General features: G+C 39.8%; 1 protein-coding gene across 17 annotated transcripts in view; it reads right to left on the reverse strand.

The window, feature by feature from the left end:
• The window catches only part of ZNF438 (zinc finger protein 438), a 193300-nt gene that overhangs the window by 15338 nt on the left and 149967 nt on the right, over nucleotides 1-27995 (reverse strand). For 16 of the 17 annotated variants that reach the window (XM_063637288.1, XM_063637283.1, XM_063637282.1 and 13 more), the window contains one exon: nucleotides 25661-25728. In XM_063637288.1, the coding sequence (XP_063493358.1) occupies nucleotides 25661-25697 (37 nt within the window). In that variant the 5' untranslated portion in view covers nucleotides 25698-25728. Of the gene's footprint in view, nucleotides 1-20538; nucleotides 20678-25660; nucleotides 25729-27995 lie in introns of those variants that run through there. The other variant, XM_063637291.1, reaches the window with a different exon arrangement.

The following is a 27995-nucleotide window of genomic DNA, read 5'->3' on the forward strand; positions in this document are numbered from 1 at the left end:
CCAGAACCACTTTTCCCCAAAGCCAACCATAAAACCTGAAATTATTACTCTAACCCTGGCCATAAAGAAATGATCTGACCTACTTGTTTGATTGTAGGTCATTGGACCCCCATTCCAGAGAGGGTCCTGCCTCATACTCAGAAGGAAGGGATGCTGCACAGAGAGGTCAACAGCAATCCAAAACAGACAAGCCTTGGTGGGTTTCCTCACTCACTCCATTAGCATTAGATCACATCCCTTTTGTTCAATTACATTTCTCCACAGCTATCCATGTTTTGTTGAACCTCAGCATGAAAACAGACAGTTTCCCATCTTTGGGTCTACATTCTGAAGGCTCTCGTGTCATGTAACACAACTGATTCAAGGTATATAACTTTTCTCCAATTAATCTGCTGATCTGTCAGCTCATTATCAGTGAACCTTCAGAGGGGTGAAGAGGAAGTTTTCCTTTGCCTCTACCCTTGTAAATAATGAAACTGTATTTTAAATCTTGTGCCTCTCTCCTAACACTCATACTGGTAGCTCAATCTTTCCTAACATCTAATCCAATCCGTCTTGCCAGGCTCTTTGATTCCCTGTCCACACCCCACTCCCACTTGCCCTTCTGTAAATTTTTGTATCCCAATTGATAAAGTACTAATTGGATTAACAATTCAATGCAAATAGGGTTAACATACATGCATTTTAAAGAGCTACTTTATGGAGACACTCCTTCCCACTTTTGTTTATACCTAGTAAGTAGTGAGGCCAATTGTTGGTCTTAAACCTAGCAGGGAAGAAAGCAACTACCCTAGTAGTTGTGCAAGAAAGTGGGGTAAGTACAGATCTCAGTGGCCCTGCGGTGGGGGATGGGGCCCAGAGTGGGGTCAGGGACACTTGCCTTGTAGACTTTAGTATTTTGCCGAATAAATTCTTATAAGTTTTAAGACAGCCTGAGTACAAAAACAAAAGTTAGGCACTGAAAGAGGAACTATAGCCTCTAAAATGGACTAAATGAGATATATAAATACAGTTGTCCCTTACCATCTGTGGGGGATTGGTTCCTCCACAGGGCAGTGACCTCCTTTAGACACGCAAATCCATAGATGCTCAAAACCCTGATGTAAAATGGCACAGTGTTTGCACATAACCTATGCATATCTCCTCTTGTATACCCCAAATAATCTTTAGACTGCTTTTAATACCTAGTGCAATGTAAATACTATGTAAATAGCTGTTTTATCGTATTGTTTAGGGAATGATGACAAGGAAAAAAACGTCTATACATATTCAATATACATGCAATTAGAAATTCTTTTTTCAATCTGTGGTTAGTTGAATCCATGGATGCAGAACCCACCGATGCAGAACCCAGGATGCGGAGGGCCGGCTATATCATGCTGCAAGAGGAAACAAGCATTCTTTGTGAAAGAATTTGAAAGCCAATTACCTAGAATACTAGAGGCAATTAAAAAAAATAACGCAACGTGGTTGATAAACTGAAGTAACTAATTATTCTTTCAGGGCCATATAGTTAATGTCCCAAGGGAAAAGTACATTTAAAAAGCTTTACCATTTAAAATATATTTTAATGATTCTCAATTTCAATGAATTTCTTCTTCATTCTAATTATGAAGCTTTTATTAGTTCTTATTTCTGGAAGGAATTGTTTTTGATTTGGAATGCTTCTGATAAAAAATGGTTGAAAGCCATATGAAATATGTTTGTTTTTAATACATTTAGAAAGATAAAGTTGTTTATTTTTTGGCAAAAATAATTTGTAGCATGCATAAGATTTTATTCATTATTACAAAACATTCAAGCCAGTATCTTTACTCAAATCTAAGAATGACTGAGGAGCATAAGAAGTTAACTAAGAGCTAATGACCTTCAAAGGACACTAGGCCAGGCAAATGGAAACTTCTGAAATGCTTTGTTAACCCCATTCTCTCAATATTCTTTTTGTTGTTATTATCACTAAAATTGTTAATACTCAGTTGAGTCTCACAGTTGAAATTTGGACCTTGATAACTGAACTCCAACATGGTGAAAAGCAGCAGGTCGTCTCATTTGACCTTCTATCACCATCACAAACACCTGTGCACACTGTCCTTCCAGGACAGTCTGACATTTGCCGAGTCAGCTGTTTCTCAATAGGGCTGGTGAACATGGACACATCCACAAAAGAGGTTTAGTGAGCTGCACAGATATGGCACGGCAAGAAATCTTCCACCAACAAATTAAAAATGGGCCCTTTTTCTTTATATTTTCTTTTTCTTTTGAGACAGGGACTCGCTCTGTCACCCAGGCTGGAGGGCAATGGTATGATCATAGCTCACCTGCAGCCTCAAACTCCTGGGTTCAAGTGATCCTCCTGCCTCAGCCTCCCAAGTAGCTGGAACAACACACGCACACCACCCTGTGTGGCTAGTTTTTAAACATTTTTTTGTAGAGTTGAAGTCTCACCATGTTGCCCAGGCTGGTCTCAAACTCCTGGGCTCAAGAGGTCCTCCTACCTCAGTTCCCTAAGTGTTGGAATTACAAGTATGAGCCATTGCACCCGGCCTACTTTTATTTTTCAATAGCAGTTGGAACAGTTAAGTATCTTTGATGACTAACAAGATGACAGTTGGTGAAGAAAACCTTTTCCTCAGTGGGATAAACAGAAAGATAAGGTTTCAACATCAGAATGTGAAGTCAGTTGGAACAATTAAACTAGGACACATGCAAAAGGCTGGAAGTTTCTTGCCTTTGGTCAAAACACTATGATTATGAAACTAAAGTGGTAAAGATCACAATGTTTCAAAAAGCAGGGAACCAAAATTACAAAGGTATCATTTTTATACTATAATTTCAAAAGTAAGTTCACTTTATCTAAAAGAGGTATTTTTGAGGAATGTGCAAACTACATTTTAAAAAATGAATTGTTTCACTGCTTTATAGTAGAGTTTTACAGATGCTTTATCTTCACTGCTGATTTATCTTTAACTCACAGTGATTTATAACATTTTTTTGCTGCACGTTTTTCTATACCTCAGCTTTTATGTCAAATAGTTCATTATTTGTAAGTACAAATGCACAAGGTTGGACAGCCACAGATCTTTAAGAAGTCAAGTATTCCCTTGTTATGCTGATAATTATTCCCTAACATTTCTGCTGGTAAGTCTTGACTGTTCCCTATTTCTTTAATGAAGACACACCTTTCCTCAACATAGAGGGACCATCTACAATACTGACACTTTGAAGAAAATAATAAAAAAGAACATGAAGTCCCAGGCACTGGTGGGTACTGAGGTGACTGGTTTGTGCTGGTCACCTCTGAGGAGCTGACCAGGTTAGTTGTCTATGAGTTAGCTGGCATCTACAGATCCTGTCGTGTGACTGATGCCATCAGATTCTGACCTGAGCCAGTACCGAGAGTGAAGCCAGGGGAGTTTGAAAGCTGTGGTGACTACTTTGGATTCCTTTGCCTTTGAATTCTGCCACCCTTCTTCTCCATCAATATGTTTATTGTCTTTTAGCGATGACTACGAAACCTGGGTTGAAAGGAATATCTACTCTCATCCACAGATGAAGAATATGTCAGAGTTAACTTTCCCACCTCCCTGGAGATGGAGTGATGACACAGCCCACTGCTTCTCCTTGCCCCGAGGCTATGTGTGCCTGTGAGTGGTCTCCTTAGGTAGATCCTCCCATTCCAGAGCCGGCCTCCTGGCTGACCATCCACACGCACTCCCCTCATATTGTAGGTTTGCCCCCTTGCTGTCTTCCTACAGAACCTTGCCCAGCTGGCCCCACCTTGTGCTCTCCACTTCCACTGCCTGTTATTTGGTGCTGGAGAAATCCAACTATTGTGAACGCTGGACAATTTTCTAAGTTTAAAGTTTCTAGTTCAAAACCAATTCCACAGTCTATTTACTTGTCCCTAAGAGACTTTTGGTGGCCCAGGTTCCCTCCCCTGCTCTTCTGAGGCACTCTCCCTCTGCCCCACCCCTGCTCTATCCCCAGGGCCATCTCTCTCTTGCCAATGTTTTTTGACATTGACTTCGTGGAAAAAAGAGAGGCTATTATGTGGGAACTCATTCACTGTCCCTTTTATTTGTAAACTCCCTTTTTGTCTTTGATTATGCCACACAAATAAATTTATAAAAACATTTTCTGTGATGGGGGAAAGGAGAAGTACTATAACTCTAAATATACAATGCTCAAATCCTGATATATTAAAATGTACAAAAAGGTGCATCTGAAAATAAGGAAATGGAGTATTCCCAACCCTGGTCTGGAGGCTACCCTTCCTTCCATGCCCCTTGTGCCTCGGGGATACTGCACCATTGGTGAGCTCCCCAGCTCTCAGGGAGGCTGGCCTGTGACCATCCTATCTGAAAGGAGCTGCTCAGCCCCATGTGATCACTTGCTATTTTCTTTTTCTGCTTCACTGTCCTTCGAGGTACTTACCTTCACGATGATATTACATTATCTGTCTCCTCACTAAAATGTAAGCTCCAAAAGAGCAGGGGCTTGTTTTGTTACTGCCAGGGTCTCAGTCTCCAGATCAGCAGCTAGCAGTTGTACAACGTATTTTTTACTGAAGGAACGAACTATTAACTCTCAACCATATTGACATGGCTTCCTTCTGCTATGCTACTGCTGAACACAAAAACAGAAGAAGAACAGCAACAAGAAAGAGTCGTTAGGCCCCATCTCCTTCTTTTTCTTCCTGAGACAATCTATGTGTACATATACACCGCCTCTACTCATCCATTTCTATTCTTCCCTCGAACCCCTAGAACCCTGAAGTTCTATTTTGAAGAACTAAAATGCCCCTCAGTCAGAAGTCAGACTGAATGCTTAATCTACTATCTCAAGTCCTCCACCAATTCTTGGTATTAACACCTCCAGTCCATAGATGTGAAAACAATACTTCTTGCAAGATCACAAAGCAGGTATTGAGACTTGGATTTTAACCCAGGTCTGTCTGGCACCAAAGCTGTTCTCTCTCCATTCCAACACACTGAACTTAGAACTAAGTTGTTTAGCAATTTATCTGTTTACATGTCAGTCTCTTCCAGTGACTGGTGAGTGCCACATAATCCATCTCAATGTTGAGAAAAGAAAGATCTTTTTGAACAACCTTTTTCCAATCACAGTGCAACTGTTAGGAGAGAGAGAACATGTCTTTCTTCTAAGAGAAATCTACAGCATGGTCACTGGAGAGGTAGTTAATGAACTCACACATAGCAATGCGCAATGCCCTACAGCATTGTATTATGGCCTTCTTTTAACAGAGCTTCTGGTGACCAAATCAGGCTTACACCAGAATCTGACTTTTCTGAAGCAACAATTACACAATACATTTAATGACACTTTTAAGCAGTGACAAAGTAATTTTTCAATGAGTAAAAATGAAGAAAAAAATGACAAAGGCCTTTTATAATTTTAAAAATAATATACATTTCTTAGATACTTCTTAATCTTACACCACCTTCTTCTAAAACTGATGACACTAAAGAACATTAGGGCTGAAAGAAAAGTCTAAAATGCTAAAAGAATTTCTAAATTCCTTATGTGGCAAGTCTTGCTCTTTTAGTAAACTTGATAATATATCAGTGCTATGGTGTAATGATTTGGATCTGAGGAATTTTCTTTTTGCGGGAGGCTGGGGGAGGAGTTCCTCAGAGAAAACAAGACAAACTGCATTACGTGTATGATAGAGAGTAGACGTCTGGCTTTGGTGTTTCTATTTATTATACTGCTGGAATGAATTTGAGCAAGATAATAATCCTTCGGCCTTCCTGGCCGTAGTTTCTTCTCTTTAGCAAGAGAGGATTAGATTAGATTAGTGTTTCTGAGAGTAGGGTTTGCAGAACCTCAGGGAGGGTCCCAAATACTCTTTTCATACCCATATCAAGATGTCATTTGCCTTGTGTCGACATTTGCACTTGTTGCGCTGATGGGGTAAAACTTCTCTAGCAACTTAGTCAAGAAAGGTAGTGCCCGCAAACTGTTCAAGCAGTCATATTCTTCACTGTGGCACTCTCACAGTGGAACAACAAAAAAGCAGTGCAAAATTTTAGTTTTATAAAATTTTGATCCTTGAGTACATGCCTTTTTAATATTCTGTGATGAAATCGTTCACAGTCAGAGTACATGTCTGCTGCATATGGAAATAGGACTGTTGTCCTGAGGACAAGTACTGGATTCAGCCATGAAGCTGACCTGGCTACTTTTTTCATGGAATACCATTTTTACTTGAAAAAACAGCTGACAGACATATGTTGAAATATGTTGAATGAACATATTAAGACTTGGGTATCTGGCAGACATTTTCTCAAAAGTGAATGAATGGAGCTTGGCATTATAAGAAATAACTTCTAACAGTATTTGTTGCCAATGATAAAAGTCATTTTCTTTCAAGTGGCAATTGGAATTCTGGAAAATTTGAATTCACCACCAGCAACTTGAAGTTTCCCAGTAGTTACTTTTCAGGTAAAACTGGTGCTTATGGGCCGGGTGCAGTGGCTCACACCTGTAATCCCAGCACTTTGGGGGGTCGAGGAGAGCAGATCACGAGGTTAGGAGATTGAGACCATCCTGGCTGACACAGTGAAACCCCATCTCTACTAAAAATACAGAAAATTAGCCGAGCGTGGTTAACGGGCACTTGTAGTCCCAGCTACTCGGGAGGCTGAGGCAGGAGAACGGCATGAACCCGGGAGGCGGAGCTTGCAGTGAGCCGAGATCGCGGCACTGCACTCCAGCGTGAGTGACAGAGCGAGACTCCGTCTCAAAAACAAACAAACAAACAAACAAACAAACAACAACAACAACAAAAAACTGGTGCTTACGTTAATGAATGATTTTCAAAATATTGTACAATGAAGTATATGGAAGATTTGCATAACTCACTTAACTAGTGTTTTCTAAATGACCAGTTTAGTTTAATGTTACATGCATGGATAAAAGAATCACTCAAGTATGAGACACAAAATCTAATAGAATACAAAAGTACATGGACAGGGTTTCAAATTTCACAGTACAACTAAACTGAAAGAAGTTTCCATCTGACAAATTTTGGTGTAGTATCAAAGAAAAATATCCATGATTATCTGAAAAGCCTACCAAAATATCCCCTTCCTTTCTGACTATTGAAAAGCTGGCTTTTAAAAAAATATGTCAACATATACAACACCACAACTGACTGAATGCAGGACTAGATATGAGACTCAAACTATCTTCAATGAAACCAGAATTTAAAGATATTTGCAGAAAACATAAATCAATGCCAGTCTTCTCATTATTATTTTTTTGCTTTGGAAAAATATTTAGGTTGATGCAAAAGTAATTGTGGTTTTTGTCATTAGTTTTATAGTATAGTCAATTTCGTTAAACTAGGTTATTTTTGTTAAGATGTAATGAGCTTACAGTTATTTCAAAACAAATCCATAAATATATTTTTCTTTTTATCATCACTAAATATGGTAAATATTGACAGATACAACCCATACAAGCAAATGATCTTTAGAGTCCTCAATAATTTTTGAGAGTGCAAAGGGTCCTGAAGCTACAAAGTCTGAGAACAACTGAATTAGATGAAATCTAACTTCCTATGTCTTTTGAGATTCTATAATTGTGTGTGTTGATGAGTGAGTGGGCAGGTTTGTGTGAATGAGAATAGAAAATCAAATCTAGAAATGTTTCACTTTTTGTTGTTAGGTTTTATTCTCTTCACCTTTGTTTCGTTGAGAATATAACATGGCAGATCAATAGGAGAGAGTTTTGATAATGTATTAAAAGGTAATTTATCCTAACACAAATATTAATTATAATTAAAATATCACTAGCTGTCAACATTAGAATATGAACCAAATAAAATGCTTGACAAAAATCTTATATAATGTTTCAGAAACTTATCTTACTTAAATTTGTATTTATGGAATATGAGATAAGTTATATTCAAATGACATTTATATTTTTCCCCCAATTTTAAGATACTCTTGGTAGTATATAATCTTTTCAAAAAACAGAGCAGTGTTTTTAAAGAATTTTTTTTTTTTTTTTTTTGAGACGGAGTTTCGCTTTTGTTGCCCAGGCTGGGGTGCAATGGCACGATCTCAACTCACTGCAACTTCCGTCTCCCCGGTTCAAGCAATTCTCCTGCCTCAGCCTCCAGAGTAGCTGGGATTACAGGTGCCCGCCACCGCACCCAGCTAATGTTTTGTATTTTTAGTAGACATGGGGTTGCACTATGTTGGCTAGGATCACCTGACTGCAGGTGATCCGCCCACCTTGGCCTCCCAAAGTGCTGGGATTACAGGCATGAACCACCATGCCCGGCCTGACGTATTTTTTTAAACAAAAAGTATTCAAAGTCAGTTAAAATTATTTTATCCAAAAAAAAGTAATCATAAGTTGCTCTTCCTAATTAATACAAGTTAGATGCTGGAATTCTATAAATGTTTTTAGGATTTTGGTGCCCATTAATTTAAAGACAAGACTCTGAAAACTGGCACAAGACAGGGATGCCCTCTCTCACCGCTCCTATTCAACACAGTGCTGGAAGTTCTGGCCAGAGCAATCAGGCAGGAGAAGGAAATAAAGGGTATTCAATTAGGAAATGAGGAAGTCAAATTGTCCCTGTTTGCAGATGACATGATTGTATATCTAGAAAACCCCACTGTCTCAGCCCAAAATCTCCTTAAGCTGATTAGCAACTTCAGCAAAGTCTCAGGATACAAAATCAATGTACAAAAATCACAAGCATTCTTGTACACCAATCACAGACAAACAGAGAGCCAAATCATGAGTGAACTCCCATTCACAATTGCTTCAAAGAGAATAAAATACCTAGGAATCCAACTTACAAGGGATGTGAAGGACCTCTTCAAGGAGAACTACAAACCACTGCTCAATGAAATAAAAGAGGATACAAACAAATGGAAGAACATTCCATGCTCATGGGTTGGAAGAATCAATATCGTGAAAATGGCCATACTGCCCAAGGTAATTTATAGATTCAATGCCATCCCCATCAAGCTACCAATGACTTTCTTCACAGAATTGGAAAAAACTACTTTAAAGTTCATATGGAACCAAAGAAGAGCCCGCATCGCCAAGTCAATGCTAAGCCAAAAGAACAAAGCTGGAGGCATCATGCTACCTGACTTCAAACTATACTACAAGGCTACAGTAACCAAAACAGCATGGTACTGGTACCGCCAACAGAGACATAGATCAATGGAACAGAACAGAGCCCTCAGAAATGATGCCGCATATCTACAACTATCTGATCTTTGACAAACCTGACAAAAACAAGAAATGGGGAAAGGATTCCCTATTTAATAAATGGTGCTGGGAAAACTGGCTAGCCATATGTAGAAAGCTGAAACTGGATCCCTTCCTTACACCTTATACAAAAATTAATTCAAGATGGATTAAACACTTAAATGTTAGACCTAAAACCATTAAAATCCTACAAGAAAACCTAGGCAATACCATTCAGGACATAGGCGTGGGCAAGGACTTCATGTCTAAAACACCAAAAGCAATGGCAACAAAAGCCAAAATTGACAAACGGGATCTAATTAAACTAAAGAACTTCTGCACAGCAAAAGAAACTACCATCAGAGTGAACAGGCAACCTACAGAATGGAAGAAAATTTTTGCAACCTACTCATCTGACAAGGGGCTAATATCCAGAATCTACAATGAACTCAAACAAATTTACAAGAAAAAAACAAACCACCCCATCAAAAAGTGGGCAAAGGACATGAACAGACACTTCTCAAAAGAAGACATTTATGCAGCCAAAAAACACATGAAGAAATGCTCCTCATCACTGGCCATCAGAGAAATGCAAATCAAAACCACAGTGAGATACCATCTCACACCAGTTAGAATGGCCATCATTAAAAAATCAGGAAACAACAGGTGCTGGGGAGGATGTGGAGAAATAGGAACACTTTTACACTGTTGGTTGGACTGTAAACTAGTTCAACCATTGTGGAAGTCAGTGTGGCGATTCCTCAGGGATCTCGAACTAGAAATACCATTTGACCCAGTCATCCCATTACTGGGTATATACCCAAAGGACTATAAATCATGCTGCTATAAAGACACATGCACACGTATGTTTATTGCGGCACTATTCACAATAGCAAAGACTTGGAACCAACCCAAATGTCCAACAACGATAGACTGGATTAAGAAAATGTGGCACATATACACCATGGAATACTATGCAGCCATAAAAAATGATGAGTTCATGTCCTTTGTAGGGACATGGATGAAACTGGAAAACATCATTCTCAGTAAACTATCGCAAGGACAAAAAACCAAACACCGCATGTTCTCACTCATAGGTGGGAATTGAACAATGAGAACTCATGGACACAGGAAGGGGAACATCACACTCCGGGGACTGTTGTGGGGTTGGGGGAGGGGGGAGGGACAGCATTAGGAGATATACCTAATGCTAAATGACGAGTTAATGGGTGCAGGAAATCAACATGGCACATGGATACATATGTAACAAACCTGCACATTGTGCACATGTACCCTAAAACCTAAAGTATAATAAAAAAAAAAATTTAAAGACAAGAACAATATATTTACTCTATTAAAAGCATTACTAGATTTATGAATTTCTATTCCTATTGTTATTAGATTTTTAAAAACAGAAAATGCCTATCCTTTATTTTTGGCTTGCATAACATCCTAAATACCCCTGTCAAACTACTTTGCCTTTATCCCTGCTCAAGCCATCACACTAACCATCTGCATAAATAAAGATGCAAGCATCTGCTATATTGCAAATGGTCTCAGGGGCAGATGTTTCCATCCTTGTGTTCATGTCAATGGGGCTGGATACATTATTTGAACAGATGTACACAATCTGAAAGTGTTGTGTCCCACAGTGAAATGTCTCCAACTGCTTTCTAACAAAAGTACATAAATGCTATTTGCACCTGCATTTATGTTAATGATATAAAGGCAGCAGGGGTTCTGACAAAGTGAGATGTGATGCTATGAAATATATTTACATGGTTAATTGGAATTTCTGAGAGACTCTGCTGCCAAATGGCCACAGTGACAATGATACATACCCAAGTAAATTATCTGATTACCAGCCTGCTTTTTAAGCAATAGAAAAACAGCTATTTCGGCCGGCCACGGTGGCTCATGCCTGTAATCCCAGCACTTTGGGAGGCCAATGCAGGTAGATCACCTGAGGTCAGGAGTTCGAGACCAGCCTGGCTAACACGGTGAAACCCTGTTTCTACTAAAAATACAAAAAATTAGCCAAGTGTGGTGGTGTGTGCCTGTGATCTCAGCTACTTGGGAGGCTGAGGCAGGAGAATCGCTTGAACCAGGGAGGCGGAGGTTGCAGGAAGCCGAGATCACACCATTGCACTCCAGCTTAGGCAACAAGAACCAAACTCCATCTCAAAAAAAAAAGAAAGAAAGAAAAGAAAAAAGAAGAAAGAAATACAGCTATTTCAAACAACAAAAATACTCATAATCTAAATTTACTGATATTTTAAACTCTAATATTTTATTTCAACTTCCATATATGGCTGGTCTACTTTATGGTTTTAGGCCACCCAGGTCATTTCCATTCATTCTAAAAGGATATTTCTACAGGCATGTGTGTGTTTTCCATTTGTTCTTCTGTCAACAGTATAACATACTAATAATGCACAATGGTATTTTGTAGAAGTTATTACATCGGAAAGTTCCAATTTCCAACATTAAGGAGTTAACCAAAACCAGCTTGCAAATGTCAATCTGTACTTGCTCTGCAGCATAAAATGGTACCAAAAGTCCAAGAACAGCATTTACTCCACTTGTTAAGATCAAAATGTTTCCATATGAATATCACATATTTGGAAACATAATATTTTGGTAATACATAGGGAATGATATTTTCCCCCAATAATGAGGCCGTAAAGCAATGTTAACCACTAAATGCAAAGCATCAAATTACAGTGGTACTCCTTGCTACTGTGTGTTCAGTGTGAGGGCTGGAGAGTCACAGATCTTGCAATAGTAGTTTTCTTTGTAGCTTTACTGAACTAAGAATTTATGGTCACCTTCGAATAATATGTTACTTTATTAACTTGAAATTTATAATGCACAAAGTCATTTTATCTGAGAAAAACGTCATAAAAATAGCTTTTATTCTGTAAATTATCCTGAGGCTTCTACTGTGCTTTCAAAGTTTTTACAAGGCGTATTCATATACAGTTGATTCTCATTATTTGCAGATTCTGTATTTGTGAATTTGCCTACTTGCTAAAATTTATTTTTAACCCCAAAATCAATACTTGTGGTGCTTTCACGGTCACTCATGGACATGTGTGGAGAAAAAAAAAGTTTGAGCCACTCGACACGCAAATTCCCAGGTGAGGCAGAACAAGGTGGTGTCCTACTTTCTTCTTTCAGCTCTCATACTGTAAACACACATCCTTTTTACAGTTCAAAATCTGCCACTTTTTTTTTTTTTTTTTTTGCATTTTTTGTGCTTCTTTTTCTTGGTGATTTTACTGTTTACTTAGGGTCTCCAGCATAGTGCTGGGTGCTGTCTAGTGCTCCTACACACAAGACAACTCTGATGTACTCTACGGAGAAAACACTTGTATTAGAGAAGCTTTGTTGAGGCATGAGTTATAGTGCTGTGTCTCTGAGTTCAATGTTAAAAAATTAACCCTGTCTATTAAATAAAGTATCTTTTAACAGAAATACACTTATAACAAGGTCATGTATCAGTTGTTGACCCAAATGTTGTGACTAGAGGCTCACAAGAACCTAACCTTGAATATTGCCTAGGAATAAATGGCTCAGTATTTGCTAATTCGGTGTTCCTAACAGCCTTCTAGAATATAAATACTACAAATAATGAGAATCAACCATACCTACTGCATTTGACTGTTACAGGATGAGAATTACTATCTCCATTGGAAAGATGAAGGGACTGAGGTTTACTGATTTGGCCAAGATCACAGAGCCTAAAAAGAAGCACATAACAATGACCAGAGCTCAGCTGTCCAGATCAGTGTTCTTTCACCAGATAGAGAGGAAAGGGGAGATATGGGCAAGGAGGAAAAGAAAAAATAGAGAGCTTAAGAAAATAGCTTTCATACCATGTTCGAAAGAGTGAAACTACGATTAGATAACAAGAATAAACCACTTTCAGGTTAAATCCCCATAAAAGGAAACCCCTCCTTGGATAGGCAGCCCAGTGTTATTAATTACAACAGCTGCAAGAGAGGAGCTTAGTTTGGTTTTACTTTCCCCCCCTTTGCTTCTTTTGCTCACTGTCTCTTCAAAGGCAATAAATACTTGTTAAATGAACATTTGCTTTCATTGGCCTTAGAATTCCATCCACTTTGGTGTTTCATTTAAAAAAATTACAATGTTTTCACAGCAACAGGTGTGATTGATTTATAAAAACTCTTTGAGAGTTTAAAGCATTTTATACATAATTTAATATGCATTTGAGAGCCTACTACATGCCGGGATGCTTTAAATCCTGCTAAAGATAGAAAATTCATCAAGAACTTTATAAAAGACCTAACTGATACTAAGTCCAAAATAAGTAAGGTCTTTTCCTCAAACTTGAAGAATGATATGAGTATTAACTAGCTCCTCCCTAAGTATGCCTTACTTGAGTTCTAATATCCTTATTCACGAATACCAAAATGTTAGGTCTGTAAGCTGTAAGTATATACTTTTATGTCTGCAAGACACAGAATACATTTTTAGACAGTATCATAACCATTTTTTATTGAATCAGAAAATCTAGGGGTTTTTTTAAAAAGATTCAAATATGAATTCACATGATAGACAGTAATGGCTGTGGTTGTGCAGTCAAATCATGTAAAGATTTGGGAACTTAGTAGTAGCTGTACAGCACATGTCCAGCTAACTGCAGTGGGGGCAAAGGGGGCAGCTAACACAAAGGGGGCCGCCTGTGTGTCTGCCTCAAACCATTTGCTCTCTCCACCCCGACTTCTTACTTTTATGAAACAGAAATGACACTCACAATTTGAAAGCTACCTTTAAATAATACAAATGTTATGACAGAGTTGAGAAAAGTGGTAGAAGAACTGTGTAAGAAAACTTCTCTACCTGCAGAAGACTTGTCTAGGATATGGCAAACTTAACTGTAAGGCTGACAAGTGACTAAGAATTGAGAGACTCGGCCAGGCACGGTGGCTCAGGCCTGTAATCCCAGCACCTTGGGAGGCCGAGGTGGGCGGATTATGAGGTCAGGAGTTCAAGATCAGTCTGGCCAACATGGTGAAACCCCCTCTCTACTAAAAATACAAAAATTAGCTAGGCGTGGTGGTGCGCTCCTGTAGTCCCAGCTATTCGGGAGGCTGAGGCAGAAGAACCACTTGAACCCGGGAGGCAGAGATTGCAGTGAGCCGAGATTGCAGCACTGCACTCTAGCCTGGGTGACAGAACGAGACTGTCTCAAAAAAAAAAAAAAAAGAGGCCAGGTGCAGTGGCTGACGCCTGTAATCCCAGCACTTTGGGAGGCCGAGGCGGGCAGATCACGAGGTCAGGAGATTGAGACCATCCTGGCTAACATGGTGAAACCCCGTCTCTACTAAAAATACAAAAAATTAGCCGGGGGTGGGGGCGGGCACCTGTAGTCCCAGCTACTCAGGAGGCTGAGGCAGGAGAATGGCATGAACCCGGGAGGCAGAGCTTGCAGTGAGCCGAGATCGCGCCACTGCACTCCAGCCTGGGTGACAGAGCAGGACTCCATCTCAAAAAAAAAAGGTCAGGCGCGGTGGCTCACGCCTGTAATCCCAGCACTTTGGGAGGCCGAGGCGGGTGGATCACGAGGTCAGGAGATCGAGACCATCCTGGTTAACACGGTGAAACCCCGTCTCTACTAAAAATACAAAAAATTAGCCAGGCGCAGTGGCGGGCGCCTGTAGTCCCAGCTACTCGGGGGGCTGAGGCAAGAGAATGGCATGAACCCAGGAGGCGGAGCTTGCAGTGAGCCGAGATTGCGCCACTGCACTCCGGGCTGGGCGAAAGAGCGAGACCCCGCCTCAAAAAAAAAAAAAAAGAATTGAGAGACTCCAGTAAAACAGACTCTCACTTGACTTAAATGAAGATTCCTTCCTGACCAATGAACAATGTGACTTGCATTAACCAACCGTGTAGGAACTTAAACTTCATTCTGACTACCCAAGGTACAAACTTCAATGGTCAATTGGCATAATCACAGTGAACTACTTCTTAGCACATAAGACACATACATTGTCCCTGTCAGAGAATCATTTGGTGATACTGCTTACCTGTGTGAGTTTTCTTACATGGCAAGTAAATAAATTCACTTGCATTTTTAATCAGTGTGGTGACTTTGTCTTTCTTTCACCAAATCTAAATAGTTGGCCTTATTATGTTGTTTTCATGCCTCTTTTTTGAAAAACACAGTTTAGTTCATCATTTGAAAATATCAGACAAAAAAAGGAGGTTATGGAAAACTAAATCCTATCCCTAAATCCTGAAAGAATTACATAGAAAATTGTAACAAAATAAGTCTCATGAACTTCTCAAAATTCTATAAATTATATTCTCACACAAAAAGGAATAACAATGACACTAGGTTATAATAGAAAAATCTATAATATAGTATAACTTATCGTTAGAGTGATAGTACACTGTTAAATCTCTTTATCTGAAATTAGATTTAACATTTAAATAGAAGAAACTAGAATTTCAAATTTGTTTTCTCCGTTAATAATGCTGCCAGTTCTTCCCAGCTTTAAACCCCCTGGCTTAAATTCCACTTGCTTGACTTGTACATATATGTTAATATCCTAAACAAATGTCATGTCTTCCATTGTGTTTCCTGACCAGCCTCAAAATCTCTGGCTTAACCAACTGTCCCTTCATTCTGATTTTCAAAATATGTCATTCTCACTTTTGGTACAGCATTAGTCATGCTTTATTCTAATTAAGGACATGCATATATGCTGTTCCAACAGGATTTTAGAGCCTAAAAGCTCAGGCTCTGTATGATTTACCTTTGGATTCTTCATAGCATCTGATAGTTCCTCGTATGAATTACCTTGGTGATCATTAAACTTGCTTCTACCATATGAACTTTGTTTGGGGACGGTATGTCAGTACAGCATATTTTCCTTAATTTAAGGCTTACAACTCTGTTGGTAATGTCTTATCTGAATTTTATACAGAAATGCATATAATATGTGTGTATGTGTTTATAAGTTGGAAATTCAATGGTATCATAATTTATAGCTAGCCATCAATGGTTTGTTAAATAAATCAATCTGCATTTAATTAATAAATAGCATGTGCCCAGCAAACTTCTCATGTCAAATTATGTACGTGCAATTAAACAAATATATATGTAACATATTACATATATATGTGTGTGTGTGTGTGTGTATGTATATATATATATATATATATATATATATATGTATATGTATATATATTTAGAGACAAGGTCTTGTTCTGTTGCCCAGGCTGGAGTGCCATGGCATGATCATAGCTCACTGCAGCCTCAAACTCCTAGGCTCAAGCAATTCTCCTAGCTCAGCCTTCCAAGTAGCTGGGACTACAGGCATGAGCCATCACGCCCAGCTAATTTGGAAATTTTTTTGTAGAGATGGAGTCTTGCTACGTTGCCCAGGCTGGTCTCAAACTCCTGGCCTCAAGTTATCCTCCCACCTCAGCCTCCCAAAGTGCTGGGATTACAGGTGGGAGCTGCTGTACCTGGCCATAAATGATATTTGATCATAAACAGAATCATAATTAATACATCTGATGCTTTTGTTAAAAAATATTAATATTAATCTAAGATACACAGATAGCATTTGAATGAATGAATGAGTAAATTAATGAATAACTGGGCAATTCCCCTCATCCTCTGCTCCTGCTCACAGCGACACCGATCTGGTAAAGCCCCCATCCTGGCCTGACCCTGCCATGGGCACCAGGCTCCTCTGCTGGGTGGTCCTGGGTTTCCTAGGAACAGGTGAGTCCTCAGAATACAATGTAGTTGGGGGTGGAGCCAAGATGGCCGAATAGGAACAGCTCCGGTCTCCAGCTCCCAGCCCCAGCGACACAGAAGACGGGTGATTTCTGCATTTCTGCTTGAGGTACCGGTTTCATCTCACTAGGGAGTGCCTAACAGTGGGTGCAGGACAGTCGGTGAAGCGCACTGTGCGCGAGCCGAAACAGGGCGAGGCATTGCCTCACTCGGGAAGCGCAAGGGGTCAGGGAGTTCCCTTTCCTAGTCAAAGAAAGGGAAAACAGACGGCACCTGGAATATCGGGTCAGTCCCGTCCTAATACTGCGCTTTTCCAACGGGCCTGGAAAACGGCACACTAGGAGATTGTGTCCCGCACCTGGCTCGGAGGGTCCTATGCCCACAGAGTCTTGCTGATTGCTAGCACAGCAGTCTGAGATCACGCTGCAAGGCGGCAACGAGGCTGGGGGAGGGGCGCCCGCCATTGCCCAGGCTTGCTTAGGTAAACAAAGCAGCCAGGAAGCTCGAACTGGGTGGAGCCCACCACAGCTCAAGGAGGCCCGCCTGCCTCTGTAGGCTCCACCTCTGGGGGCAGGGCACAGACAACCAAAAACTCAGCGAGAACCTCCACAGCCTTAAATGTCCCTGTCTGACTGACAGCTGTGAAGAGAGTAGTGGTTCTCCCAGCACGCAGCTGGAGATCTGAGAACGGACAGACTGCCTCCTAAAGTGGGTCCCTCACCCCTGAGCCGCCTAACTGGGAGGCACCCCCCCAGTGGGACAGACTGACACCTCATTCAACCGGGTACTCCTCTGAGACAAAACTTTCAGAGGAACTATCAGACAGCTGAATTTGTGGTCTCACGAAAATCCGCTGTTCTGCAGCCACCGGTGCTGACACCCAGCCAAACAGGGTCTGGAGTGGACCTCTAGTAAACTCCAACAGACCTGCAGCTGAGGGTCTTGTCTGGTAGAAGGAAAATTAACAAACAGAAAGGACATCCACACCAAAAACCCATCTGTACATCACCATCATCGAAGACAAAAAGTAGACAAAACCACAAAGATGGGGAAAAAACAGACCAAAAAAACTGGAAACTCTAAAAAACAGAGCACCTCTCCTCCTCCAAAGGAACGCAGTTCCTCACCAGCAACGGAACAAAGCTGGATGGAGGATGACTTTGATGAGTTGGGAGAAGAAGGCTTCAGACGATCAAACTACTCTGAGCTACGAGAGGAAATTCAAAACAATAGCAAAGAAGTTAAAAACTTTGAAAAAAAATTAGAAGAATGGATAACTAGAATAACCAATGGAGAGAAGGGCTTAAAGGAGATGATGGAGCTGAAAGCCAAGTTTCGAGAACTACGCGAAGAATGCAGAAGCCTCAGTAGCAGATGCGATCAACTGGAAGAAAGGGTATCGCTGATAGAAGATGAAATGAATGAAATGAAGAGAGAAGGGAAGTTTAGAGAAAAAAGAATAAAAAGAAATGAACAAAGCCTCCAAGAAATTTGGGACTATGTGAAAAGACCAAACCTACGTCTGATTGGTGTACCTGAAAATGATGGGGAGAATGGAACCAAGTTGGAAAACACTCTGCAAGACATTATCCAGGAGAACTTCCCCAATCTAGCAAGGCAGGCCAGCATTCAGATTCAGGAAATACAGAGAACGCCACAAAGATACTCCTCGAGAAGGGCAACTCCAAGACACATAATTGTCAGATTCACCAAAGTGGAAATGAAGGAAAAAATGTTAAGGGCAGCCAGAGAGAAAGGTCGGGTTACCCACAAAGGGAAGCCCATCAGACTAACAGCTGATCTCTCAGCAGAAACTCTACAAGCCAGAAGAGAGTGGGGGCCGATATTCAACATTCTTAAAGAAAAGAATTTTCAACCCAGAATTTCCTATCCCGCCAAACTAAGCTTCATAAGTCAAGGAGAAATAAAATACTTTACAGACAAGCAAACGCTGAGTGATTTTGTCACCACCAGGCCTGCCCTAAAAGAGCTCCTGAAGGAAGCACTAAACATGGAAAGGAACAACCGGTACCAGCCCCTGCAAAAACATGCCAAATTGTAAAGACCATCAAGGCTAGGAAGAAACTATAGCAACTAACGAGCAAAATAACCAACTAACATCATAATGACAGGATCAGATTCACACATAACAATATTCACGTTAAATGTAAATGGGCTAAATGCTCCAATCAAAAGACACAGACTGGCAAACTGGATAAGGAGTCAGGACCCATCAGTGTGCTGTATTCAGGAAACCCATCTCACGTGCAGAGACACACATAGACTCAAAATAAAGGGATGGAGGAAGATCTATCAAGCAACTGGAAAACAAAAAAAGGCAGGGGTTGCAATCCTAGTCTCTGATAAAATAGACTTTAAACCAACAAAGATCAAAAGAGACAAAGAAGGCCATTACATAATGGTAAAGGGATCAATTCAACAAGAAGAGCTAACTATCCTAAATATATATGCACCCAACACAGGAGCACCCAGATTCATAAAGCAAGTCCTCAGTGACCTACAAAGGGACTTAAACTCCCACACAATAATAATGGGAGATTTTAACACCCCACTGTCAGCATTAGACAGATCAACGAGACAGAAAGTTAACAAGGATATCCAGGAATTGAACTCAGCTCTACATAAAGTGGACCTAATAGACATCTACAGAACTCTGCACCCCAAATCAACAGAATATACATTTTTTTCAGCACCACACCACACCTATTCCAAAATTGACCACATAGTTGGAAGTAAAGCTCTTCTCAGCAAATGTAAAAGAACAGAGATTATAACAAACTGTCTCTCAGACCACAGTGCAATCAAACTAGAACTCAGGATTAAGAAACTCAGTCAAAACCGCTCAACTACATGGAAACTGAACAACCTGCTCCTGAATGACTATTGGGTACATAATGAAATGAAGGCAGAAATAAAGATGTTCTTTGAAACCAACGAGAACAAAGACACAACATACCAGAATCTCTGGGACACGTTCAAAGCAGTGTGTAGAGGGAAATTTATAGCACTAAATGCCCACAAGAGAAAGCAGGAAAGATCCAAAATTGACACCCTAACATCACAATTAAAAGAACTAGAAAAGCAAGAGCAAACACATTCAAAAGCTAGCAGAAGGCTAGAAATAACTAAAATCAGAGCAGAACTGAAGGAAATAGAGACACAAAAAACACTTCAAAAAATTAATGAATCCAGGAGCTGGTTTTTTGAAAAGATCAACAAAATTGATGGACCGCTAGCAAGACTAATAAAGAAGAAAAGAGAGAAGAATCAAATAGATGCAATAAAAAACGAAAAAGGGGATATCACCACCGATCCCACAGAAATACAATCTACCATCAGAGAATACTACAAACACCTCTATGCAAATAAACTAGAAAATCTGGAAGAAATGGATAAATTCCTCGACAAATACACCCTCCCAAGACTAAACCAGGAAGAAGTTGAATCTCTGAATAGACCAATAACAGGTTCTGAAATTGTGGCAATAATCAATAGCTTACCAACCAAAAAGAGTCCAGGACCTGATGGATTCACAGCTGAATTCTACCAGAGGTACAAGGAGGAACTGGTACCATTCCTTCTGAAACTATTCCAATCGATAGAAAAAGAGGGAATCCTCGCTAACACATTTTACGAAGCCAGCATCGTCCTGATACCAAAACCTGGCAGAGACATAACCAAAAAAGAGAATTTCAGACCAATATCCTTGATGAACATTGATGCAAAAATCCTCAATAAAATACTGGCAAACCGAATCCAGCAGCACATCAAAAAGCTTATCCACCATGATCAAGTGGGCTTCATCCCTGGGATGCAAGGCTGGTTCAACATACGCAAATCAATAAATGTAATCCAGCATATAAACAGAACCAAAGACAAAAACCACATGATTATCTCAATAGATGCAGAAAAGGCCTTTGACAAAATTCAACAACCCTTCATGCTAAAAACTCTCAATAAATTAGGTATTGATGGGACGTATCTCAAAATAATAAGAGCTATCTACAACAAACCCACAGCCAATATCATACTGAATGGGCAAAAACTGGAAGCATTCCCTCTGAAAACTGGCACAAGACAGGGATGCCCTCTCTCACCGCTACTATTCAACATAGTGCTGGAAGTTCTGGCCAGAGCAATCAGGCAGGAGAAGGAAATAAAGGGTATTCAATTAGGAAAAGAGGAAGTCAAATTGTCCCTGTTTGCAGATGACATGATTGTATATCTAGAAAACCCCATTGTCTCAGCCCAAAATCTCCTTAAGCTGATTAGCAACTTCAGCAAAGTCTCAGGATACAAAATTAATGTACAAAAATCACAAGCATTCTTGTACACCAATAACAGACAAACAGAGAGCCAAATCATGAGTGAACTCCCATTCACAATTGCTTCAAAGAGAATAAAATACCTAGGAATACAACTTACAAGGGATGTGAAGGACCTCTTCAAGGAGAACTACAAACCACTGCTCAATGAAATAAAAGAGGATACAAACAAATGGAAGAACATTCCATGCTCATGGGTTGGAAGAATCAATATCGTGAAAATGGCCATACTGCCCAAGGTAATTTATAGATTCAATGCCATCCCCATCAAGCTACCAATGACTTTCTTCACAGAATTGGAAAAAACTACTTTAAAGTTCATATGGAACCAAAAAAGAGCCCGCATCGCCAAGTCAATCCTAAGCCAAAAGAACAAAGCTGGAGGCATCACGCTACCTGACTTTAAACTCTACTACAAGGCTACAGTAACCAAAACAGCATGGTACTGGTACCACAACAGAGACATAGATCAATGGAACAGAACAGAGCCCTCAGAAATGATGCCGCATAGCTACAACTATCTGATCTTTGACAAACCTGACAAAAACAAGAAATGGGGAAAGGATTCCCTATTTAATAAATGGTGCTGGGAAAACTGGCTAGCCATATGTAGAAAGCTGAAACTGGATCCCTTCCTTACACCTTATACAAAAATTAATTCAAGATGGATTAAAGACTTATATGTTAGACCTAAAACCATTAAAATCCTACAAGAAAACCTAGGCAATACCATTCAGGACATAGGCGTGGGCAAGGACTTCATGTCTAAAACACCAAAAGCAATGGCAACAAAAGCCAAAATCGACAAATGGGATCTCATTAAACTAAAGAGCTTCTGCACAGCAAAAGAAACTATCATCAGAGTGAACAGGCAACCTACACAATGGGAGAAAATTTTTGCCACCTACTCATCTGACAAAGGGCTAATATCCAGAATCTACAATGAACTCAAACAAATTTACAAGAAAAAAACAAACAACCCCATCAAAAAGTGGGCAGAGGACATGAACAGACACTTCTCAAAAGAAGACATTTATGCAGCCAAAAAACACATGAAGAAATGCTCCTCATCACTGGCCATCAGAGAAATGCAAATCAAAACCACAATGAGATACCATCTCACACCAGTTAGAATGGCCATCATTAAAAAATCAGGAAACAACAGGTGCTGGAGAGGATGTGGAGAAATAGGAACACTTTTACACTGTTGGTGGGACTGTAAACTAGTTCAACCATTGTGGAAGTCAGTGTGGCGATTCCTCAGGGATCTAGAACTAGAAATACCATTTGACCCAGCCATCCCATTACTGGGTATATACCCAAAGGACTATAAATCATGCTGCTATAAAGACACATGCACACGTATGTTTATTGCGGCACTATTCACAATAGCAAAGAGTTGGAACCAACCCAAATGTCCAACAACGATAGACTGGATTAAGAAAATGTGGCACATATACACCATGGAATACTATGCAGCCATAAAAAATGATGAGTTCGCGTCCTTTGTAGGGACATGGATGAAACTGGAAAACATCATTCTCAGTAAACTATCGCAAGGACAAAAAACCAAACACCGCATGTTCTCACTCATAGGTGGGAATTGAACAATGAGAACTCACGGACACAGGAAGGGGAACATCACGCTCCGGGGACTGTTGTGGGGTGGGGGGAGGGGGGAGGGACAGCATTAGGAGATACACCTAATGCTAAATGACGAATTAATGGGTGCAGGAAATCAACATGGCACATGGATACATATGTAACAAACCTGCACATTGTGCACATGTACCCTAAAACCCTAAAGTATAATAAAAAAAAAAATAAAGATTTAAAAAAAAAAAAAAAAAAAAAAAAAAAAAAAAAAAATAACTGGGCAATTCTTAGGACTTACACATACTCATATATATTATTTTTCCTTATTGATGTAATTTTCCATAATTTAAGTTATAATTTCTGCTCACTTTGGTTTAAAATGGCTTTAAGCATTCATATGTGTAATTAAGCATAGTATGTTTGATGAGAGAAAGAGGAGATGATCAAAAATTATTAGAAATATTCTTTATAAATTATAAATTCTTATAGAAATATTCTTTATAAATTAAATATTCTTTATAAATATATATTCTCTATAATTTATATAAATATTCTTTATAAATTTTATGATAGATCTGAGTTCAAATCTTGGATCAGTCACTTACTGGTTGGTGGTCTTGGCAAAAAGTACCTAATCTTGAACTTGTAAAATAAGGTTTACGTCTAACTTATTGCGAAGATTAAATAAAGGATGTAAAGTTGTAGGTAGAATGATTATCACAATGGAGGCACATGATTGAGGTTTTTTTAAGCTAATATATATCCTCTGTCAAATTCCAGGATTGGGCTTAAGCATCTTTAGTCCCAGAAAAGACTGGTGAGGAGGTTTACTTCAGCTCTGGGTAGGGCCAAGGGGTCTTACTTTCTGGTCAATGGAGGAATCCAAGCTTATGTGATAGCCTAGAGAGGAAGGCATCAGAACAAAACAAACTGTGATGAGAAGCAAAGCAGCCAACAGGTGTGAGTGCTTTCTCCCTCTGTATCAGCCAGAGCCAAGTAGATCGTTGCTTAGTTACTCACATAGACTCACCTTTCTAGAGCCTAAAAGGAACACCTAGTCATTCTCGATTTTTAAATGAGAAAACTGAGGCTCAGGGACAACATAACTTTGCCTGGGGTTCCACAGCTGGTTGGAGGCAGGTATGGAGTGGAGTCCAGCTTTCCTGATACTTGTTCCATTATTTTTTCTCCTAAGCCTCTCCTTGCTTGCTTGGATAAAAGAAGGTAATACCAGCTAGGACACTGAATTTCAAACCCTTGATCAGCTACCTAGTGGTGCACAAATCTTCCAGAGCATATATACCAGAGAACACTCAAGGAAAACACATGCTCTTTATTTCTAGTTGGGGTTTTCCCATCTCCTTTCTTGCCTTAGTGTTCCTGGCTGGATTTTGCGTGAGTCTCAAGGACTCTCACTCTCTCTTCAGATCAACTCCCGGATAAGAATCAAACCAAGGGGTCTGCTTCCTGCTTACTCCCCCATGGGTCCCCTTGGAGCATGTTTGGCCTTCCAAGGCCATTAGGCATCCCAAGCAAGAGGCGGCCTCATGGCCATCTCACTGACCAGTCTCAAAGATGAGGAGGTCCCAGATATTAATAATAGCCATTAAGAATGGTAGTTTTATCATCATATAAGTGCCTACTATGCAAACAACAATATGCTAGGTGATTTACATATGCTATTTCCTTTAGTCTCCACATATCCTATAGAGTGGAACTTATTATCTTCATTTTATAGATTTACAGATGTAGAAGCTGAGGTCACGTGATACACCTAAGGTTTTACAGTTAAGTGGTAGGACTGAGTTTCAAATCCAGATTCCATGCGTTTAAGAGTTATGATACTACATTTCTCATTGATAGAGAGATCAAAGAGTGTTTTCTCTATTTAAGGGTCCTTCATAACAAATTCCCTTCTTTCACTAAAAGCTACATGTTCCACTAAGGCAGCCTAATTTTGCCTCATTAAAGATATGCCTTTTTTCTCACACATGTCAGAACTTCTCTTCCGTGTGGAAGAGACTAGATGGGGCAGGCAAAGACTGGTATTTCTCCCTGGGGTTAGAGTGTACCCTTTATGGTGAGGGTAATTTAATTACTCTTGATTAAGAAAGGACTCTACCTCTACCTGGAGGTCCAGGTTCTTCTGGAAGGTCCAGAAGTGCCTGTTAAAAAATCATTATTTTATTTTTTGTACATTGTGTAGAGTAAAATAGTTTTTCTATTTCTTTTTAAGTGGATTATCAGGGGAAACAGGTCAAAGAAATGTATACACAAATTCTGTAGCCTCTAAGTGTATGTCTACAGATGTGTGTATGAATATATATGCATATATTCTTCTACTCACTAAAATACTTGTGTTATTTTGCTTCAATAAAGCCAATACTTTTTAATTTTATTGATATCTGTTAGTGCCAGTTAACTGCCAGTGAATAAGCAGGGCTCTGTGAGTTTTGGGTGGAATGAGATGGCCGGGCTCTCAAGGCACTATAGCCTAGAAAAGGAGACAGGTACTTAAAACTCAGGAATCCATATACACTCAAATTATTTACCAAAAGAAATGAGTTTTCATATATAATTATAATTTTTGTTTTTAATTCTAGGAAATAAGTTACCTTATGATTAGAGGCCAATGACATTCAATCTATCAAATTAAAACTGTAACAGACACATCACCATTTTCCTTAGCAGTTTATCTTACCTTCATCTTTTGGTGGTACTGATAAAGAATTCTGCATTATGATGTACTGGACTTGAATAGTATCTTTCCTAAAAATAAGCAAGCACAAATAAGTATTAGAAAGTAATTGAGAGAGCATGTTAATGCATACTAAATATAGAAATTCTAAGCTGTTTTTTAAAGTTTGTTTTATAACTACATGAGTAATAAGAAATGGATTGAGCTCTTAAGAATTGATGTTTTTATTTTCTTCTCATTTTTCTACAAATAGGATTTTATTGAATGTACTAGAATGGGCTTGGGAGACAGATGCAGTGACACATCAGGGGCCTTACTCACATTTCTGCTTTCATGGGGTCATGTGTAAGTAGGCAAAGTTAGGATTCTCTGAAAATGTACTCTCTGATAATTGCTTCATATATTTTAAGAAGAAATAACTAAAATGCTTAACAGTATAAAGGTAATATAATTGCAAAATAATCATTTGATGAAATATAACTCAGTCATTAAAATGCAACTGTGAAGATTATGTAGCAACATAAAAAATGTTAATGATGCGATGCACTGGATGAACATGGATGAACATGCTAAATGACGGACACCAGCATTACAAATATACAAAAAATAAAGGCACAGGAAAACACATGGAAGAAACTATGTCAATATATAAATTTACAGTGTGTTTGGTGATGGAATTACAGGTGTTCTCCCCCATTCCCCACATTTTAGCTATTTTCCAAATTGCTCTATTTAAGGGTCCTTCATAACAAATTCCCTTCTTTCACTAAAAGCTACATGTTCCACTAAGGCAGCCTAATTTTGCCTCATTAAAGATATGCCTTTTTTCTCACACATGTCAGAACTTCTCTTCCGTGTGGAAGAGACTAGATGGGGCAGGGAAAGACTGGTATTTCTCCCTGGGGTTACAGTGTACCCTTTATGGTGAGTGTAATTTAATTACTCTTGATTAAGAGAGGACTCTTAATGTAGTGTTCCATATTAATAAAATATCTGAATAAGACAATTTGAATCTTTGAAAAATAGAAGTAAATGTTTTTATAAGTTCTTAAACAAAAAAGTGTTTCTAGGTATGACACCAAGTACAGAGCCCATTAAGGTAAAGACTGATGAATATTTCTATTTAAAATTTTAAATATTTTTAAAGTAAGAAAACTGGACAAAATTAAAAGGCATGATTCCTACTTCTAGCCAAGATGGAGTAACAGAGACCAGATTCATGCTTCTGCCTGAAACAACCAAAACACAGACAGAATATATGAAACAATGTTTTCAAAACACTGAACATCAGTGATAGATGCAGGAGGCAGAGAAATTCTAGGGAGACAGGGGCGGGTCCCCTGTGAAACAGCACCTTCAAGTCAAAGTAGCCTGAAACCTGCTGCCCAAGGTGAGAACTTCTATCCCTGTTTGCCTGTTGTCTCCTAATTGGTTCTTTCTGAATAATGTCTTTTTACCAATCGAATGTTGCCTTTTCCAAAACTACCCATGGCTTGCCCTGCCCCCCTGCCCAATTCTGTGCCTATAAAGACCCTGGACTCAGTTAGTAGAGGAGAGAAGCAGCTTGACTGGAGAGAAGCAACTTGACTTCAGAGGGACAGCTGGACTTCAGAGGAGAGATAGCTTAACTTCGGAGAGACGCTCTGACTTCAGGGAAGATTACCTGACCGTCCCATCCCCTTTCCAGCTCCTCTCTCCACTGAGCCGTCCATGGCTATATAAAATTATCTGCCTCCACCATCCTTCAAGTGTCGGCACGACCTCGTTCTTCTTGGACACCACACAAGGGCTTGGGACCCACTGGATGTAGGTACCCAAAAGAGGCTGTCACACTAGCCCTTTGCCCTTGCTGGCAGAGTGTAGATACCCCACGTGATAAGACAAGGGGCCCACTGAGCTGATAACACACTGCTGTCCACAAATGGCAAAGCTAAGCTAAGAGGGCATTGTAGCATGCCCTCTGGGATTTTGGGTATCACAGGCACTCCCACTTGGGCACCACCGCAGGGTGTGCATGGAGCTTGTTCCTGCCGGCACCCAAAGCAGCCAGCCTGATCCCACTCATTTGCTCACGTGCTCCCTCCTGCAAGGGGTTGGGTGTGGCAGGCTGAGTAAACAGGGCACCCCCATTGCAAATCTGACAAAGGGGTCGAGAAAAATCCTGCATCATCAGGTCAAGAAAAACCGATCCCTGAGAGCCAGGAAACAATTGCAATGAGCCCTATGGAAACAACTGCGATGAGCTCTATGTGAGGAAAGATCCCTGCAGAGATTTCCAGAATACTGGAAAAGAGAGCTACATACAGACAGATCACAACAGAGAGGGTCCTCCCTGGGT

The sequence above is a fragment of the Symphalangus syndactylus genome, chromosome 4 (assembly GCF_028878055.3).
Source record: "Symphalangus syndactylus isolate Jambi chromosome 4, NHGRI_mSymSyn1-v2.1_pri, whole genome shotgun sequence".
Classification (NCBI taxonomy): Eukaryota; Metazoa; Chordata; class Mammalia; order Primates; family Hylobatidae; genus Symphalangus; species Symphalangus syndactylus.